The 19,000-nt window shown below is 40.7% G+C and overlaps 1 protein-coding gene across 5 annotated transcripts in view; it reads left to right on the top strand.

Annotated features, from left to right (window-relative positions):
- Nucleotides 1–18,994, top strand: part of KCNJ15 (potassium voltage-gated channel subfamily J member 15) — a 43,805-nt gene extending 24,811 nt beyond the window's left edge. For 3 of the 5 annotated variants that reach the window (XM_025205376.1, XM_025205375.1, XM_025205374.1), the window contains one exon: nt 13,469–18,994. In XM_025205376.1, the coding sequence (XP_025061161.1) occupies nt 13,485–14,612 (1,128 nt within the window). In that variant the 5' untranslated portion in view covers nt 13,469–13,484 and the 3' untranslated portion in view covers nt 14,613–18,994. Of the gene's footprint in view, nt 1–11,247; nt 11,454–11,962; nt 12,022–13,468 lie in introns of those variants that run through there. The other 2 variants (XM_025205377.1, XM_025205373.1) reach the window with 2 other exon arrangements.
- Nucleotides 18,995–19,000: the final 6 nt, after the last annotated feature.

Genomic DNA, 19,000 nt, shown 5'->3' with positions numbered 1-19,000 from the left:
GGGGGGGGGTGCACATGAGTGCCCTAGGCTCCTGGCATGGCCCAGTGCAAGCTTTTGCCTGTCTCGGCCACCTGAACACTGAATGTCACTTCAATTTGTTATCGATTCAGTCTATGCAGCTTCAAAAAAACTGTGAAGAGCGAATTGATTTCACCTCGGGCTGTTTGAACCGCTGCACTTAGCCCATGGGACTAGGGGCAAAGTAAGGAAGTAGGAGCCAGGGAATAACACCTGTGTTTGCATCACCTCCATCAGCCCCTGGATCATTGAGCACAATCTCACCCTCTTAGCTCAGTTACATATTGCCATGTTATCTGAGTGTTGGCTGTGCTTCAGTATAGTTTTTCAGTCACACATACTCTGAAGAGCTCTTTCTTCTAGCCACAGTAAAACTGTTTACTAATTCATTTCATTGCTTTAATGCACGTGCTATATCAGAATCAAGTTGAGTTTTGTTTTTCAATTAGTCACAGTACAAAACTGCCTTCATAACTTAACGTAGGTGTGGCCGCAAAGTGAGGCTTGCTGGAAGGCATTAAACTTCAACCTGAATCCAAAGAAGATCTCAAAGCTGTACCTTCAGATTTATAAGCCAACACTTTGCCCACTCTGTCACTGTGCTCTGGCCAGATCTACAAGCCTCTAATGTAGCTGGGAGAATATGATATCTCCTGTCCAAGCATAGGAATGAAGCCAGTGACACAATGCACCTGTATGTTTCAACTCCTTGAAATGCTTCAGTTAAGTAAGCAATGAAGTAAAAAATCTATCATAACTAGGTCTGTGGCTGATTTGCATGACCTGAGCATGCTGATGAAATTGGCCTTACGATTTTGCAATACTAGAAAGTGTACTTCCAAGGAAGAAGAATGATTCTGAGAAGTTCTCCTCACAAAACTTGTTAGAAGTTGATTTTCTTAGGAAGCTCTTGGGCTTGGAAAAAATTCTTTACCTGTGTGAACAAGTTCATGCACTAAAAGATGTTAAAAAAAAGAATTCTTTTATATTAGTGAAAGGCAAATAGTAAGACAAAGCATCTTCTTCCTAAGCATATTGATTTTTAAGTCAAAGCAATTATTACCCTTTGCTAAATGGTGACTCACATCCTATATGTCAGAATTTACCTTTAAGCTTTATTCAGCAGCAAAGCAAAGAAAAAGAAAACTCAGGCATGCTGCACTATGCCATGCAGATGCACCTATAGTGAGAACCACATGCAGTAGATTTCAAAGGTTAATAAAGGGGAAGAATCGTCTCATTGTTAGAATACTAGCCTGGAGTTTAGTGTATGTTCAGTTCCCTGTGCATATCTACTTTGAAGTGCTATGTCTTTCCACTGCAGCCTGAGCACCAGAAGCCATTTAGCAGTAGCAGCACAAAGCACTGTGCCAAGAAACAGATTTATCCACCCTGCACAAAACTGTACGGGTACTACAGATGTTACATTTAGATTCACCAACTGAGGGTTAGGTCCATCTAAATGCCCATCTGTGTAGATGTTTGGGCGGGGGGGAGGGACAGGACATTAAACTGGGCTAAAAATGGTGGGCCCAATCTAAGCTGGTTCACCTGAGCAGGTGCCCCAGGGCTGGGAAAGCCCAGGTGCTCACTCCACCCTGGGCCTTCCCTTGTTCTGCTGCCACCACCCTGATCAAGCTCTTTTTTAGCCCTCCGACCCTCCCACCCCTGGGCAGACAACCCCCACATTGAACCTACCCTCCCCTGCCCTCCCAGCAGACCTGCCAGCCTCCCCAGTCCCGCCAATCCTTTCCCAGATCTGCTAGCCCCTGACCCTGATCCTGCCCTCCTCTCCCCCAACCCAAAGTTACTCACACCGCGTTGTGTGGGGCTCCTGGCACCAGTGTAGCCCTGGTGTGCTGCTCCATGTCTACGATCATGTGATTTAAAGTCAGTCATATGATCATAGACCAGCTACAGCAAACATTTGTATGTACCTATGTTGCTGCAGCTAAACACCCAGTGCTGGAGTTACCCCAGGTATCTGTGCTGCAACATAGACATACCTACAGCTCCATGTGTCATTGGGAAAGCCCAGAAAAGTGCCTTTTGGTGCTTGACTTTTTCTTTAGACGCTCAAGTCCAACATTTAGATCCTCAGAGCCCTTGCTTAGCTGCTTCCTGTCTTTGGAGTCTCCTATTTTTTTTTCCAATAATGCTCCCCATGTGCTAAAAGTGTCTGTTTCTGAGTCCATACAGAGCTGAGTAAGTACTGACAGAGCTGAGCAGGTAAACATCTATCTTATAAATACAGCCTGCTGGATTCACACACTAGACATTCCCCTCCACCCTAGTTTGATCTAGTAGATGGTCTTAGCACATACTTAAAGGATCAGGCACTATAGAAATGATAAAGAGGCTGGTTGCAGTGTCCTTCTGCCTCCCCCTTTGCCCACTACCCCAGGATGGGGGAGACCCAAGTTTAAATTCCTTGTTTCCCTGATGAGTTTTGAGTATGGCTCACATCTCACAGATGATTGCTGCAGCCCTCACCTCAAAGCAGCGTAGCTGTGGTGTTTAGCTGTGATTTGTTTGGTAATATTTTTTTATGGGACCAACTTTACAGTTGGGAGAGATGTTAGACAAGCTTGCAGGCATAACATGCCCTTCTTCAAGTGTGGGGAAAAAAAACCTAAGCTTCCAGGTTTAGGTTGAAAGGCATTCCTCCTAAGGAGTAGGGCTTTAGCATTTCCGACTGGGAAGTTCAGGCAACTCATCTGGATGTTACAGAGCACATGCGGAGGCATCTAACTTTCTCATGCATTGTATAGGCTACTAACAGAACTTCAGACTCCACTGGTCAGCAAGGTGCGTAAAACTTAGGCCCTGCAATGCTGCCCCCTGCAGTGGCTTTAATGGATCTAGTGTTTCAGCTCTGCCTCTCAGTTCTGCTTTGCAAAACGGGAAGAGTAGCTTTTTACCTGTCTCAGTGCGGTGATGGGCTGATACATCTTGAGGTGCTCTGAATCTGTGGTATGCAGACAGAGGGCATGGCCAGTGATATCTTCTCTGTGTGTACCAAGTTGTGTCTTACACAGATGCTGAAATTCAGAGTCAAAATTCATTATTAGTTTAGCAAAACTGATCCTCAGTGTTTAACAGAAATCAAGGTAAACTTGTTGGTGGCCCCAGTTTGCTGAGCAGAGTCCTGGTTTTCCTGTTCCTGGTTCCTAGGCAGCTGGAATGCATTTAGACTTTCAGTGTTCTTCCCCACAGTATGTTTCAATGTGTGCTGCTGTTCAAGGGGGTAATATTAGGCTGTCATCTGCCTCATTATTCCCCTTCTATACCTACATCCCATGTTGGGACTGTTCTCTGCCTAGCATTGTCTCTAACTTTGCTGCAAATAATAACTGGGGGTAAGAATCAATGTTAACCTTATCTGGATGAGCTTTCTTTTATAAATATATAAACATTCTTCCTGATGAATATGGTGGCTATCAGCAGTAATAAGGGACAGGTTCAGTATCCCTCTTGACAATAAATAGCATCCACATCCTGTCATTGGATGCATACTGGTAACTCCCATTTCCTACCACAATGGTATTTGAATTTGGCATACAAAAATTTACAGCCTCCACCCTAAAACCTGAGAAAAATTGAGCACACCCTTTCTGGGGGCCTTTACCAGGCAGGACTTCCCTGCTCACCTGCATTCTGAGACAGGGTACTAACAAGGACATTTTTGTTTACTGGGGGAAAGGGACTGCACTTGCAAACTTGAGAAAATGTAGCAACACAATATGCATAACAGATATGCAAATGATGTGTAAAATACCACGCTCTACCGGTAAGTGTGCCTATTGTCTGTCTATGGGTCATATCCAAAAAAAGACTCAGAGGCTTTAAAAAGATCTTTAAATGACTAAAGATTCTCAGGCAGGATTTATATGACTAACTCCAAAGTTAGGACCCTGAGTAATTCTTGCACAGCTAGTGCCTAACCCTGAAGGCACTTAACATCCATAGATGCCTCAGTTTGTGACCTTTCAGTTCCCCAAGCACCAGAGGGCATGTCCACATGGCCCAGATAGTGCCACATGGAGATACTCTGAGCTAGCTCTGAATGTACTAGCTTTGGGATAGCTAGCTCCAGAAGTAGAAGCAGGATAGCCACATCGGTGTCAATGGTGGAGAAGCAAGGCTTGCTTAGCCTATGCAGAGTGCTACAATAATTCATCAGTACTGTCCCATTTCTCATTCTGGAGCTAGCATACGCCGATCCGGGTTGGGTATCTTTGCATGGTTCTGCCTTGCACTAGGTAGTCATGCCCTAAAGTTCTGCTCCTAGTTGTGCCCTGAAGTGCTTCATTCATGATGGTGCTGAGCAGTTCAGTACCTAGCTAGTACCTAAGTTCATTCAGGATCCAGAAATCAGGTGTCCTTCTGTCAGGTCCTCCTGGGTATCCTGGCCAGATTCCATTGGGCATTCTCAGAGCACTGACAGGACTGGGCTTCAAACTAAGCAGTTACTGCTTTTCTTTGCAAGCTACTGCTTGGCAGCTACTGCTTTTGTATGCAAACAGTCACTAGAGGAGATGGTGGTGGTGATGCCTCATGCCCCAGATATAACTTTGTCAGGTTGTAGGACAAGAGTCAATTCCCTCTACTTTCCTTGAGGAAGTAAGGAAAGAGTCCACCACACGTCCTACCTCTCAGGAGCCAGCCAGAACCAGGGGCTATTTTAGGTCTGGCAGAATAGCCAGACAGGGGCTATTTTAGGTGTGGCGTGAAAATATTTTCCAGCCCTCATGTTGAAGATGTGATGTTGGCCAGATAGCATTCAAGATTTTCCAAGCCATTGAGTGAACATGAGTGAGTACCACTCAGCAGCCTAGTGGTTAGGGCTCCCGCCAGGGAGAGAGCAGTTCTAAACTTCTGTCCCTGATGCAAAGACTGTTTACCTGTGTTTTATCTGTTTTATATGACATGCATGATGACTGCACAACATGAATTCTGACTTTTCCTAATTTTTTGAGTGCATGACTTTGTAACCTATGTTTGCTTCATGTTGTTTTTTTGTGGGCATAATTTCCTAGGTTATTGTAAAAACAAGCTAAAATAGCTGGCTGTCATTCTCTACAAATCAGCATTAGGGAGGTTAGGGGCACTTTGTTGATGGATTTTCACAGATATTTGCTGACAGCAGGAGAATTGGGTCCATTTCAGACCCTGGAAGAATGTGGCCTCTAGTTATACAGACTCTTCTGCTCTTTCTCCCCACAAGGGTGGCCCAGTTTCCTCCATCCAGTCTCATTCCTCTTTTCTCCACTTTTGACTCTGTTTCAGTTCCATTCCACTCAACTATTCGGCCCCATGCTCTGCTCTTCAGCCTAATCACAGTCTCTCTGCCTACTATGTCCTAGTTCACACCTCTGGATTCCCTGTCCCTCTCCCAGAATTTCTCCCATCCTCAGCTGTCACTCCCCATTTCCTTGTCTAGCTACTCCAGTCTTTCCTACGCTGCATAGGCCTTGTCCTCCATCAGCCCCTGTTTCTCCCTTTCCAGCTTCTCAAAGAATCTTTTTCTTGAAGAATCTTTTTCTTGGCCCCCAGTCAATTGCTCCCTCATTATTCCTCTTTTCCACTAACTCATAGTCCCAGTCTCCTTTCCCAAGCCCACCCACTTTCCAAATCTCACCCCCAGATTCCTTTTACTCTTCTGCCTTCCTGCCCCATTCTTGCCATCAGGATCCTTGTACCAATTTAAATATCATGTCCGTTCCTTGGCCCCTGCTGGCTTGGCTTTTTTCTCACCTGTGTTCAAAACAGCTACTTCCTTCTACACATTGCTGAGGTCCCATACAGGAATCTTTGAAAGCACAGGAAAGCACTTGCTCTGCTTTCCCTTCCATTACTGAGACTTGGCCCAGCCCAGAGATGCTGTTGCAGGGGGAAGTCTTGCTCAGCATTGGGATAGAGCATGGTCACGATGAAAAACATCTTCAGGGAATGTAGCTGGTGCAGTCTTAGAAGTCTGTAGTGAGTGTTAGTTTCTACACGAGACACTGACTGCGCAGTAGCTCGTGATTGCTGTGCAGTAGTGTTGCATGGCAGGAAGCATGATGCAATGCTACTGCGCAGTAGTAACGGGCTACTGTACAGTCAGCATCATAAAAAAACATTCAGCAACACTACTGCGCAGTAACTCATTACTTGACAAGTACTAGATGACTGTGCAGTAATGACTGAGCAGTCAGTGTCTCATGTAGATGCAGACAGTATGTCTAAACTGTGATTTTCCCAAAGCTCATAACTTGGCTTTATGAGGGGGCCATATTTTTACATAGATGGCATAAAGGATGTTACTTACTTAAAAAGGCATCCCACTGCCAAATTTAAAGTCTCCGCTCCAAAGTATGAGTGTACAAGAATGTCTCTAAAAAGCTGGCAGAATTTTCTAACGTGGGCAAACATTTTTTAACATGTCCCATTCTTGAAAATGTCTAAACTGTTTAAATTGTTTTGGCAGCCATGTAGCCTAGAACATTTCAGCCCAAACAATTAAAGTTTGGCAAAGTCATCAAAGTGATGTTCAGCTGAAAACAGGGTCTTATAATGGGAGGACTTTGGCAACTTCAAGAAGTGGTGGCACTAACCTGTAAAAATAATGAGATGAAGATTTGTGAGCGTCAAATATATCCCATTGGTAAATGTAATAATGCAAATAGACAGACTCTGTTTAATAGAGAGAGGAAAAGAAAGGAAAAATAGAACAGTGGAGGATACTTCAAAGCAAAGGGCAGAGCCAAGAGCCTCTGAGGACTGGAGACTCCTGTAAGACACACTAATAAAGTAAAAGGCAAAATGCAGCACTGATGACAGGGAAGACCTTAGCAAGGCTTTCCTGGCTCTCCTAGAAGCTGGTTCTGGTTCAACTGCTGACTTGTGATGTGGCCTTTAATAAGGCAGTGATTTCTGTCTCTTTACTGATATCCTTCTATGAAAAATGGATCTGGAGCTGCTTGGCTGCACCACAGGTCCATTGTGAGGAGTAATAACTGTTTGTGCAGCACTATTATGATTAACATGTTCAGTTGCTAATGTCCCTCTATAATTTGGTGTTTGAATTTTGGCACCCAGGTGCTCAGAAATGGAAAGTATGGGCTCTTAGCAAGCTAGTGTCTGTTTAGACTTGCATTCTTTTAAAATGCCAGGTATGGTTTTTACAGAAGGAACTGGGGAAAGGGTTATAGGGAGGAAAGAGCATCACTTCAGCATTAGGTTTTAAATGCCTGGCTATACTAATACACATTAAAGATGAGAGAATTTTGAACTACAAGGAATTTTAAAAAATGTTATTCAGGCAAGTGAGACATTAAAGAGTACTGAGCATTTTGTTACTGAGGATGTGTCATTGATAAAAAGTTTTGACATAACAGGTTTCTGGTGACTTTTTGCATACATATTTGTCTTTACTCCAGCAACATTTTATAACTCCTTTTTTAGACATTATTTAATTTGCTTCTTAAAAAAAAACCAACTAATGTGATGTTCATGAATGATCCCAGATGGAGAGAAGTGTAAAGATTAAAGCCCTTAGTTTATCCACAGAACAGGGGGAAAGGCAGTGGAAACTACTCCATAATTCAAGGACTATTCAGGCTAGATTCAGAGGGATGTTGGTGGAAGGTGGATGTTAAGAAAAAGAAATCTATCCAGACTGATCTGTTCCTCTTCCTTTACAGCTTCCAGCACTTAGCAGCCTAGGATGTCCTAATTTGTAGATTGCATCTACAAATATTTAATCATGCTTTGACTTAAACAGGGTCTATCTGTCTAATTGTCTTATATTTCTGCTCATCACTGTAGTAGGTAACCATTGATCATCTGGATCATGGTGTATGTGGAAGAGGTCTGGTCAGGTGCCCGATGAATCTGCTTGTACACAGTTCTGTGACCATCACAAAAAGATCTTTGATGCATACACTTAGGCAAGAGTATGGAGGAGTGGAGTCTACCCAAGACCTACCATCCTCCCTTGAGACCATTGAGACAAGAGTCCAAAGGCCAGACCAAGTCCAAATGCTCAGTGCCCTGATGGTTGTAACTTTTGCCAGAGAGCAACAGATTAGAGCTGCTACTGACTGCCTAGTGCCTCAGCGAGGATGCTTTTCTGTCAGGGTGTTGTCCCATAGCCTTTCTCCAACCAAGGAATACTCATAAGGCAGTGGGGGTTAGGGTTTTGAGGCACCCTATATTTGCCTTACTTTGGAGGTTGCAACATTGTGGTATTTTATAGGAACTACCTTCCAAGAGAATCCCTACTATGTTGCCACCAGGCCCTCCAGTTGGCTGCAGTTTATAGTTGTACCCAGGACATACTCATCACTGTAGTATCTGATAATCCTCAATGTTAAAACAATAACAATAGCAAAATCCATGATGTGGACCTTGAAGGGGTTGTGATTCCTATATGAAATATAGGATTCCTATATGAATCCTATATGATACAGCAGAACATCTTTGACTTGAGTTAATTCTCAGGTGACCAAATGTCAGTCAGGCAGAGATGCATGCTGACAAAACCAATTCTAGTTTTCAGTGGTTTACTCCGTTTGCTTAGATATGCATGTCTAAAGTTAACCACTCATTGGACTCTCTTCTACATCCTTGGACATCAAGTTGTGATGGAGGAGCGAGGCAAATGGATCAATTATAATAAATGACTAGTTATAGGATCTGACCTATCAACCAAGAAATATCAGGAAGTTATCTTTATAGTCATGAGCATTTGTTTATTTCAAATAAAAGAGTATTTGTTTGTTTATGAAAAATACATAAATGGGCTAGCAACCCTCTCAGATGCCAGAGAAAGCATAACTCAAGGCTAAAGATGAAGTAATTCCTTCATGCAGAGTAGAAGGTTTTAGGTGACAAGGCTGTCCTGCCAGAGCTATAGTTTGGGAGAAGATGAAGGGCTCAGTTACAGGAACACTCCACCTTCTTGAGTCCACGAGTCAGAACATGGGAGATTTGACTGGTGAGCTGTCACAGCCCCAGATTTCCTGAGCCTGTCACCTTTCAGAGGTTGCATAGTCTAGAGAGATGGTGATATTTCATGCTACACAGAGCACAGAGAATTTATGAGACACTTGCGTAGTTAACTGAAGCATGACAGACCTAGTAAAGATCTTAAGATTACACAGCTGGTTTTTTTGGTTTTGTTTTTTAAATGTGGGGCCTGCTGGTGGGTACGTTGGATTAAAAGTGCAGTTCAAGTACTGGCAGGGGAGGAGGGCCCAGATGGTGAAGCACATCTGATATATAAACAAGAAGGCATCTGAAGACATTTGGTCATTATGTGCTGTTTGCTTGATTTATGTCTGTCTCCCACAAGCTATTCCGGCTTTATGTGTATGGACATTTTTGTGTGTGTGCATATTGGCCTCTGCTCTTTGATAATGTGGTCTTTGGAGTCATTGTCAATCTATTTGTATCATTGGCTCCTGGCATTATCTTAAGAGGTGTGGTTAGGTATGTAACTAAACTTCATGGTTTTGTCCCTGCTAAACTGCTTTATCATCAGGGTGCATTCTGGCGAAGTCTTTCCTTCAGTTGATCCAAAATTCTGGTCAAGAATCAGAAGAAGGTAATTGCAAAAGTATGGTAGGTTGTGCATGTCTGTGCATCTTCCTATATTATTCCAGCTCTTTCTTTCACTCTTACTCCATTCATTTTCATTTTGGAGTTAGAGCTTTTGTAAAGTTTTAACCAGGTATTCTGGCTAATAGAAATGGTACTTTTCTCTTCAGAGTAGATCAGCCAGATAATATATTGTAGATGCTTCTTTACAATTAGTAATATATTCTTATTATGACTATTTCCTTGAATAATGTAAATTTGCTAAATAAGGAATGCTTTCTGACTGATGGAAAAATAGAGAGAAGGATAACAATTATAAGGGGACAAGAACTTGAGGCAGAATTAAAAATGTCCAGCCAAAGCAAGGACATCTCTATGTAGAAATATCTAAGAAGCCTATATAAAAATGAATGGAAGGGAGAATACTAAGGGAAATATAATACCATGATATAAATTCATAGTTTGTTCATAGGTAGATCTCATTATATAAATCTATGATTTGTCCTTATTGGGTGTACCACATTGGTTGCCTGATCTCAAAAAAGGATACTTGCAGTATTAGACAGCATTCAAGGATGAACAGTGAGAATGATTAAGGACAACAAAGACCTCTCATATAAAGAAAAACTTAAAAGAATGGGATTACTTACTTTAGGAAGGGGATGAATAAGAGGGGATGAATAAGAGGGAACAAGGTAAAAGTGTGCAAAATAATTAATGTTTTAGACTAGTAGATGGAAACTTCCCTTTCATTATTTTTCTCACTACAAGGCCAAGCACACATACAATGATAATTGACATTGACAACTACAAAATTGATAAAAGGATGTGTTTTTCCACATAGCAGAAAATAAGCCTGTAGTACTCATTGTCACAAGTTATAAAGAGTTTTACAAGACTATAACAAGAGGCTCCTATAACAGTAAACATTTTTTAGCAAGAGTTTTTAAAAGGATTCAGCCCCTCTGGATTCAGGATATACGGCAATCTCTATTTCTTGAGGGAATTTTTTATTCTCATGGAGAGATTATTTCACAACTGGCTACAGCAGTTTCTTCCTCTGAAGTGTCTGGCACTAGCCACTGTCCATGACAACATATCAGATCACTGCTCCGATACAGTTTGTCAATTCCTGTCTTCCTGTATTAATGCAACAGAAAGGAGAAGAAGCACTTTTCCAGAGAAAGGAAACCAACATGAATTTTCCAGAAGAGGAAAGAAACCGAGGATGATGCAGGAATAAGTGAGGCAAGTCAGAATACATAAAGTTTAAAACAAATGAAAAAAAAAATTCCTGGGATTCAACAGGATCAATTCAGCAAGGATTCAGAAGGAAGGCAGCAAGACCATGGGAACAACTGGCTAACAGAAATACGAACTAAGAGAGAAGGAAACCAAAGACCAGAGAAAAGCTATTTTAACTTGTATATAACTTACTGAAGATTCAGAAGCCCACTGATCTGTCAAGCTGACTAAAGAAGTAGTGAGAACATTGGGAATGGAAGGTGGCTTCAGTTAAGGGTTGAAAGGGAGATTTCGTGGACCATGTAGAATATGTATTGAAAGAACATGTCTTGGTCAATGCAAGACATGGTCCATAATATAGCTGTGTCACCCAAGAAGTAACCCTGCAAAGGACATGTGCCTCCCAGGCTCCTCCCTGCTCTAATGGTGGGGCTGTCTTGCAGTAGCCTTGCAGGGTCTGATTACTCTTCACATCTGCTCCACTTCCTGGTGCGTTGAGGGAAGATGGCAGAACTCACACTTCAGAGTCCTGCTCAAGTGAGGGGGATGCATCAGCTTTGGGGAGCCAGCTGTAACCCTCTTCTACACACAAAGCAGAGATCAAGGTAGGGTGTGTTGGGGATGGGACTTATTCCCCTGTACATAAAGTGTTCATAAAGGCCAATATTTTTCTTCCCTTCAGAAACTCAAAGCTATTTGTGGAAGGGAACTAATTATAACAAATTATTACTTGTGACTGGAAGCAGGGACTGATGGGGAATGAGCTTTAGTAGGCAATGGTTGATCCTCTGGATTATGGTATACACATAAGAGATCAACTCAGGTGCCTAATTAATCCATTTTTACAGAGTCCTGTTTTAAAGGGTCACAATATCAACCTCAGGACAGATTTGGGGCCCTTTTGTGTCATTAAGTTCGGCACCAGAGTCTTTTAATTAAATGACATGCATTTTTCCTAGTACGTTTCCCATTAGAAGCTGCATATGCTCACGTTAAGGTGCCTTTTCCTTTGGTGACAATGTTTAAATTCTAAGCTTGTTTAAATAGCAGTTGCTTGTATGCTGCTTCCCCCTCACCTCCCTCCCTTCGGTTTCCTCCTGTTGTTCTTTTTCAGATCACTTGGCCTTCTTTCCTGTTTATTATCCGGACATACTGTGCAGCGTATGTGCTGAGGTGACTGTCACATAAAAGATCTCTTGCTGGGATCATCAGAGCGCTCCTATTTTTTTAAATGTATTTTTTAAATTGATCCTGGAATAAGAAAATGAGCTTAATGATTAGGACAAAATCAGAATGGTTTACAGCCTGCTTATAATAATAATACTAAAGTTTAACTTTTCTTCAAAAAAACAGTAACTCAATTAAAGCTGTATTCAGTAAATGAAACACTCTTTTATTAACATAACAGGAAAGGTACAACAGCAAACAATTATTTTCTTGTCCTAGGCTGGCACATACATATACCACCACTGCATCTTGAATTTCCTGAGAGTTTCTTTTTAAGTAGTTGCAAGGGAAAACTTATCTTTTTTCTCTGGTTCATAAAAATGAATCACTTATTAAAGTTTCTCTTTGAGCCAAACAGTGGAACAAAACAATGCTTGTTGTGTGAACTGCCAAAGCACAAAGGATGCATAGGGTTTTTTTTTTAGAGCAGGAAGTTTTGTTATTGGAAACTACTACAATGTGCCCTGTCCTTGCACTACATAACCCTGTCTGGTCCTGAAAGCAGTGTCTTTTTACTTGCCTCATCAAAGTGGCACAGGCAACCTTCCACTGCACTCTGTGGGCTTTGTTCAGCCCTGGGTGTCCTCACACTTAATCTCCATCCGGACTGAACTGGGATGCACAGTAAACAAACTTCAAGAGTCTGGTGGTTCAATGATTGCTGTGTTTGCACAGGTCAGGGCCCACTGCTAGAATGCTGATTGTGTGAATTACCTTGTTTTCCATGGACTGTTTGAAATTGGTGCGCTCTGTTATAAACAGTCTTGATGAGTTTTCAGGTGCAAAAATGTTTTTTCCAAGCTCTCCTTTATGTATTCATAGGTCTATGCTTTTTCCCTGTAACTTAGTTATATGTTTAGCAAATGTTTATTAAATCACTTGTGGAAGTTAATTGGTCATACTTAAATTTTGTCTGGTTTATATTGCCTGAAGTGCTTGGAGAGGCATGGTTAGTGTACTGATCCTATGTTCTAGCCCAAGCATCAAAATGGTTAATTTTAATGTAATCTGTCTCCTGAGTACATGGTTAGGATTTGTGTTTAAAAAATAGTCTCTTTTCCTTTCTTTATACACGAGAAGAAATCTATTTAGTGTCTTTTACAAAAATAAAACACTAACATAGGCTTTCAGCTTGGTCAGACTCTTTTCCAGGCTTTTTCCTTATATGGCATTCAGTAAAGTCAAATAATTATTTTTTCTTTGAAAAAAATTACTAGCTTTAGTAGCAAATACTATATGATAATAACTTTTTTTATTCCAGGTGGTTTTCTTCCCTATAAATATGTAATGTTTCTATTTGCTATTTATCAGTATTTTAAAATGGTTTTAAGAATCAGTTATGTACTCTGACTTCATGTAATAACTTAATTCTTTTTCTGTTTCCTCTTCTTAGGACTGAAGCACTGAAAATGGAAGCCACTCAGATCAATATGTCAAGTGCTCCACTCATTAATGGTGGCATCAATGCTCAGCTCAAGACACACAGACCTCGTGTGATGTCCAAAAGTGGCCATAGCAATGTGAGGATTGACAAAGTGGATGGTATATACCTGCTTTACCTTCAAGATTTGTGGACCACAGTTATAGACATGAAGTGGAGATACAAGCTTACCTTGTTTGCTGCTACTTTTGTGATGACCTGGTTCCTCTTTGGAGTTATCTATTATGCTATTGCATTTCTCCATGGAGATTTAGAAAGGAATCCATTCTCTGATAAGCATGTACCCTGTGTTGAGAAAGTAAACTCACTAACTGGAGCATTTCTCTTTTCTTTGGAGTCACAGACAACCATTGGTTATGGCTTCCGTTTCATCACAGAAGAGTGTCCTCATGCCATTTTCCTACTAGTTGCCCAACTGGTTATCACAACTTTGATTGAGATCTTCATCACTGGTACTTTCCTGGCCAAAATTGCAAGACCCAAAAAACGGGCTGAGACTATTAAGTTCAGTCACTGTGCTGTAATTACCAAGCACAATGGAGAACTTTGCCTTGTAATCAGAGTGGCAAACATGCGGAAAAGCCTTCTGATTCAGTGTCAGCTGTCTGGAAAACTTCTTCAAACCTATGAAACCAAAGAAGGGGAGAGGATCCTTCTCAACCAAGACAGTGTCAAATTCCATGTTGACTCCTCTTCAGAAAGTCCTTTTTTGATTTTACCTTTGACCTTTTACCATATATTGGATGAAAATAGCCCTTTAAGAGATCTCACCCCCCAGAACCTAAAAGAAAAGGATTTTGAACTGGTTGTCTTCTTGAATGCCACAGTAGAGTCTACCAGTGCTGTCTGCCAAAGCAGAACTTCTTATATTCCAGAGGAGATCCACTGGGGTTATGAATTTGTACCTGTAATTTCTCTTTCTCCAAATGGAAAATATGTTGCTGATTTTAGTCAGTTTGAGAAAATCAGAAGAACCACAGATTCTACCTTTTATACTATGGACTCTGAAAAACAGAAACTAGAAGAAAAGTACAGACAGGAAGATCAGAGAGAGAGAGAACTGAGAACAATATTATTACAGCAAAGCAATGTTTGATTGTATGTGCAAAATTGAACATTAGTAACTTTTATCTACAAACTGAAACCAAAGCATATTCTCTATGCTGTATACCTGTTACGAAGGCAGAGTGGAGACCTTTCAGCAAACAGCTTTGGCCTGGAGTATCTATCCCTTTGTCAAGTTGGGGTGTTAAGTATTTTTAATTAGATGGGATTTCTTTGCTTATATTATTAACCTAATACAATAGGGTTTATGTTATGATTTTGCCATCTCCCAATTGTTAGAGCAAACATGCTACTTACCATTTGGTAAGTGTAGTTTGATACATTAGGCAGATTTCTTCAAATATTTATTTGTCAGGGTTTAATTATAAATATGTGATCTCAGACACAGCATACAGTTCTTTTTCAAATAGATATGCTCCTTTAATAAGTGTATTCTCATACCAGATATATATTTGCATGGGCTTCCTGGGATTGAAAATATACCAGTATGAAAAAATGGTTCAGTTAATGAGGAAAGATTCTTCACCTGGTAAAGGCCATCTTGAATGAAAGGCAATGACTTGCATACTAATAGTTTTGCTGGGTTGTGGTAAATGGTGCTCTCTGTTGCACAAGGGGCCTTTTGTTCCTTAAATACTAATTTTTTATCATGTTACTGGTTTATATTTAGTAGCTAAAGAGGAAGTGAAAGGCAGGTAACAAAAAATCAAAATGGTAATTCACAAAGGTTAAAACTGACTTTGATAGACCTATTGCTATTATAAAGTGTAAATAATTTATAACAGTAGCATAACAATACATTTCTACAGATTACTTGCTTTGCTATAGGTTGTAATGAGTCTTGGTTAAAAGAAATCTGAATGACTTCTGTAGACAATATTGACATTTTTTACATCTTTCTACCTTGATGGACATGCATTCCTTTGATCCATTTCCATTAAACCAGGTCCATTAGACCATTCCATTAATGAAGGGATTTCATCTGAGTGATTACTGATTTCTTTGTGGCACCGCAAGATGCTGTAGTACTGTACTTAGATTCTGAAACAACAAAATACTTAGTATATTCAGTTATATAACAAAAACCATAGAATACAGTTGATTTCTTCAAATGATCATATAGTGGGGAGTAAACCCCATTCAAGAGGAAAACCAGCACGTGAAGCAGTGTTGGGTTCGTAACATACTTGCTGTATGTAGAACAGCTGTCACATAGAACTTAAGGCAAAGGTGCATGAACAAATTATTATGAAGTAAGTGAGGATGGGGGTTTTCCTTGGATCAGCTACTGTACTTTACCTGCCAGTGTGCACATCTGACCCTGTGGAAGCTAACTGACAGCACCTTAGTCTATTCATGAAAAAAGAAAACTAGGAAACTTAACCAGTAATGCTTAAAGATCCAGGGCTTTAGGATTAGGCAATGACTCCCGGATTAGGTAATAACTGAGCAGTAGTTTTGAGGATCTAAATTTTGGACTTAGATGGCTAAAGTGGCAGTTAGATGTCCAAATCTTTTTGTCCATCTGCTTTTCCATGCATACCATCAGGGTAAATTGCCCTGAAGCACTGTCTATTCCATTCCACTCTCAGGGCCTATTCATTAGATCACACTGAAGAAGCTTGTCATCCAAGGTAAATACCATTCACGTTCAAAGAAAGCATTATAAAGTTGAATGTTCCAAAACTGCCAGCAAAAAGAGCCTTTGATTTTAAACAAGCCAACAACACAAGGTAAACATGGTAAAGCTCTGGCAAATGAAGCCAGTTTACATTAGGCAACAATATGTTGAACAATAAGATATGATACAGGCTTTTATTTTAGGTTGGAAACAAATTCCCATCTTGTAATGATCTATATATTTTCCTTTCTGCCTTCATGCAAGTGTTTAACTCTCACTGATATTATTATAAGTTCAGTGTACATCTGGAATGGAAAATAGGTCTCTCTGCAATATATTAGTGGTATAGAACTAAACGCAATAGGTTATTTAAACAAAATGACATGTTAAACTGCTAACTGCTGGGTTTTAGACCAGAGATTTATGATTAGAACCTTATCTGGTACAACATAGTGTAGCTCTACTGCTATGCTGATTTATTCCAGTTGAGGATTGGGACTCGAAGATTTGGCATCATGGAAAAGTAGAAAGGAAAACCATCACTGACATATCTAGACCAAACATCCATCCTGTGAGGGGAAAAAAGATTTATGCACGTATGATTTATGGAATGAGTTGAGCACTTTTCATTTTTGCAGGCTGATTTTTCTTGTTTTCTTCAGTTCACTGGGAGTTGGGAAACCCAAAGTGATGGGCATGCCTAGTTAAAATCCTTGGATGTCTTTACATATGCTCTGGGGTGGTTGGAGGGAGAGGGTGGGGGGTGTTAATTAGAGCAGCTTTCAGGAGCTGCTTTAATTAAAATGCCTACAGTGTCCTGTCTATTCGGCTTCAAAATGATGGTGGTGGCACTTAAGCTTGTTTGATGAGATTTAGTTAAAGAACCTCTGCCACCATTTTGAAATGCAGGGATGTTGAATACACATGATGCTGAGGCTTCTCGATCTGTTTCAATTAATCAGTCCCAATTAATTGAGTCTGCTCCAATGTGCTTTAATTAGAATGTGTTGGAGCACATGTCTGGCACGTGTATATGTGCCCCTTGTTTAAAAATGGCCTATAATCTATATTAATATATCAAGATTGGTAACTACTAGACTTCTTATAGACTTTCTGGTGCTAATCCCTACACTGAGAAAGATGCTAGTTCACTTTACCATGATCCAAACTAGAGCTGGGCCAACTCCAAAGAATAGGATCATAGGCCTGGAAAGGACCTCATCAGATCATCTAGTTCAGCCCCCTGCTCAGGGCAGGGTCATCTCTGATTCAACCATTCCAGACAGGTGTCTTTCTAATCTGCTCTTGACAATGTCCAGGGGCGAGGATTCCACACTTTCTCTAGGTTGCCTGTTCCAAGGCTTAACCACCCTCATAGTCAGAAAGTTGTTTCTAATCTCCAATCCAATTTGGAGGCCATTGATTGTAGTTCTGTCCCTTATAGCTGCAGAGAATAGTTTGTCTCCATCCTCTTTAGGTGTCTGATGACTGTTATCAAATCCCTCCCAGCCTCTCTTCATCAAACTAAATAATCCTAGTTCTTTCAGCCTTTCCTCATAAATTGTTTTTGGGTCTCTAATATTTTTTGTCACCCTCCACTGGATTCCTTCTAATCTGTCCATTTCATTCTTGAACTATGGGACCCAAAACTAGACACAGTACTCCAGGTGAGACCTCATTGGTGCTGAAGAAAGAAGAATCACTTCCTTTCATTTGCAAGTGACACACCTGTTTGTACAACCTATTATGCTGTTGGATTTTTTTTTTTTGCAACAAGAGCACACTGTTGTCTCATTTTCAGTTTATGATCCACTGTAACTCCCCGGTCCTTCTCTGCAGTACTGCAACCTAGTCAATCATTCCCCGGCCTATGTAGGTGCATACAATTATTCTCTCCCAAGTGCAGGGCTTTGCACTTGTCCTTGTAGAATTTCATTGGCTTGATTTTGGGCCATTTCTTCAGTTTATCCCGATCATTCTGGATCATAGCCCTACCATCCGAAGTGTCTACAACTCCACCTGACTTAGTTTCATCGTTCAGATCTTTAATTGAAGATGTTGAACAATACTGGACATAGAACAGACCCCCCTCCCCCTCCACTGGATGCCTGACTGATGTATTAGAGATGTGTTTGTTATTCAAAACTGTACAGCACAGAAATATGAATGAGTTCAGCCTTTGGATTATTTATGAACTATTTCCTATGTCTATGTCTTCAGCTCTCCTATGCCAGTTTTTTGTGACAACAGATAACTAAAGTGACATGGAATAGCTTTTGCTGCTCTTTGAAAGAGGAAAGAAGAGCGCCGAGATATTCCAGGATGGCCTGGTACACACTTCAGGCGTCTGCCTACCACCATCAGATCCATTTGTTCAAGTATATCAGATACATTTGTTTAGAGGCCTTTGCAACAACAACAACAGCGAAAATAAATATCTTTAATGACTGCAATGATAAATAAAATGGGTCATGAATGCTGAAGTGAATTCATGATTTTATATTTGAACATTGGCTGCCACTACATTTGTCATTTTAGCCCAGCTCCCATCAGAATGTTCCCTATGACAGACTGACCACAATACAGAATAGTAATGACTATGCATCAGTGTTGTTAGCTCCTCGCTGTACAGCACAGCCGAAGACGGTATTATGCAGATCTTGCATATTAAGTACTAAAACTCTGCTTGACTAAAATGTTAGCATTTACCTGCCCCACTTACATTATTAGTATTTCATGAATAATGGAAGCTTATGCTGGTGAATCCCTTGAACATATTCTGTGAAAATATTAGATTA

Source organism: Alligator sinensis, unplaced genomic scaffold, assembly GCF_000455745.1.
Source record: "Alligator sinensis unplaced genomic scaffold, ASM45574v1 scaffold424_1, whole genome shotgun sequence".
Lineage (NCBI taxonomy): Eukaryota > Metazoa > Chordata > Crocodylia > Alligatoridae > Alligator > Alligator sinensis.
The sequence above is the reverse complement of the archived record's forward strand: the minus strand, read 5'-3'. Positions and strand labels throughout refer to the sequence as shown.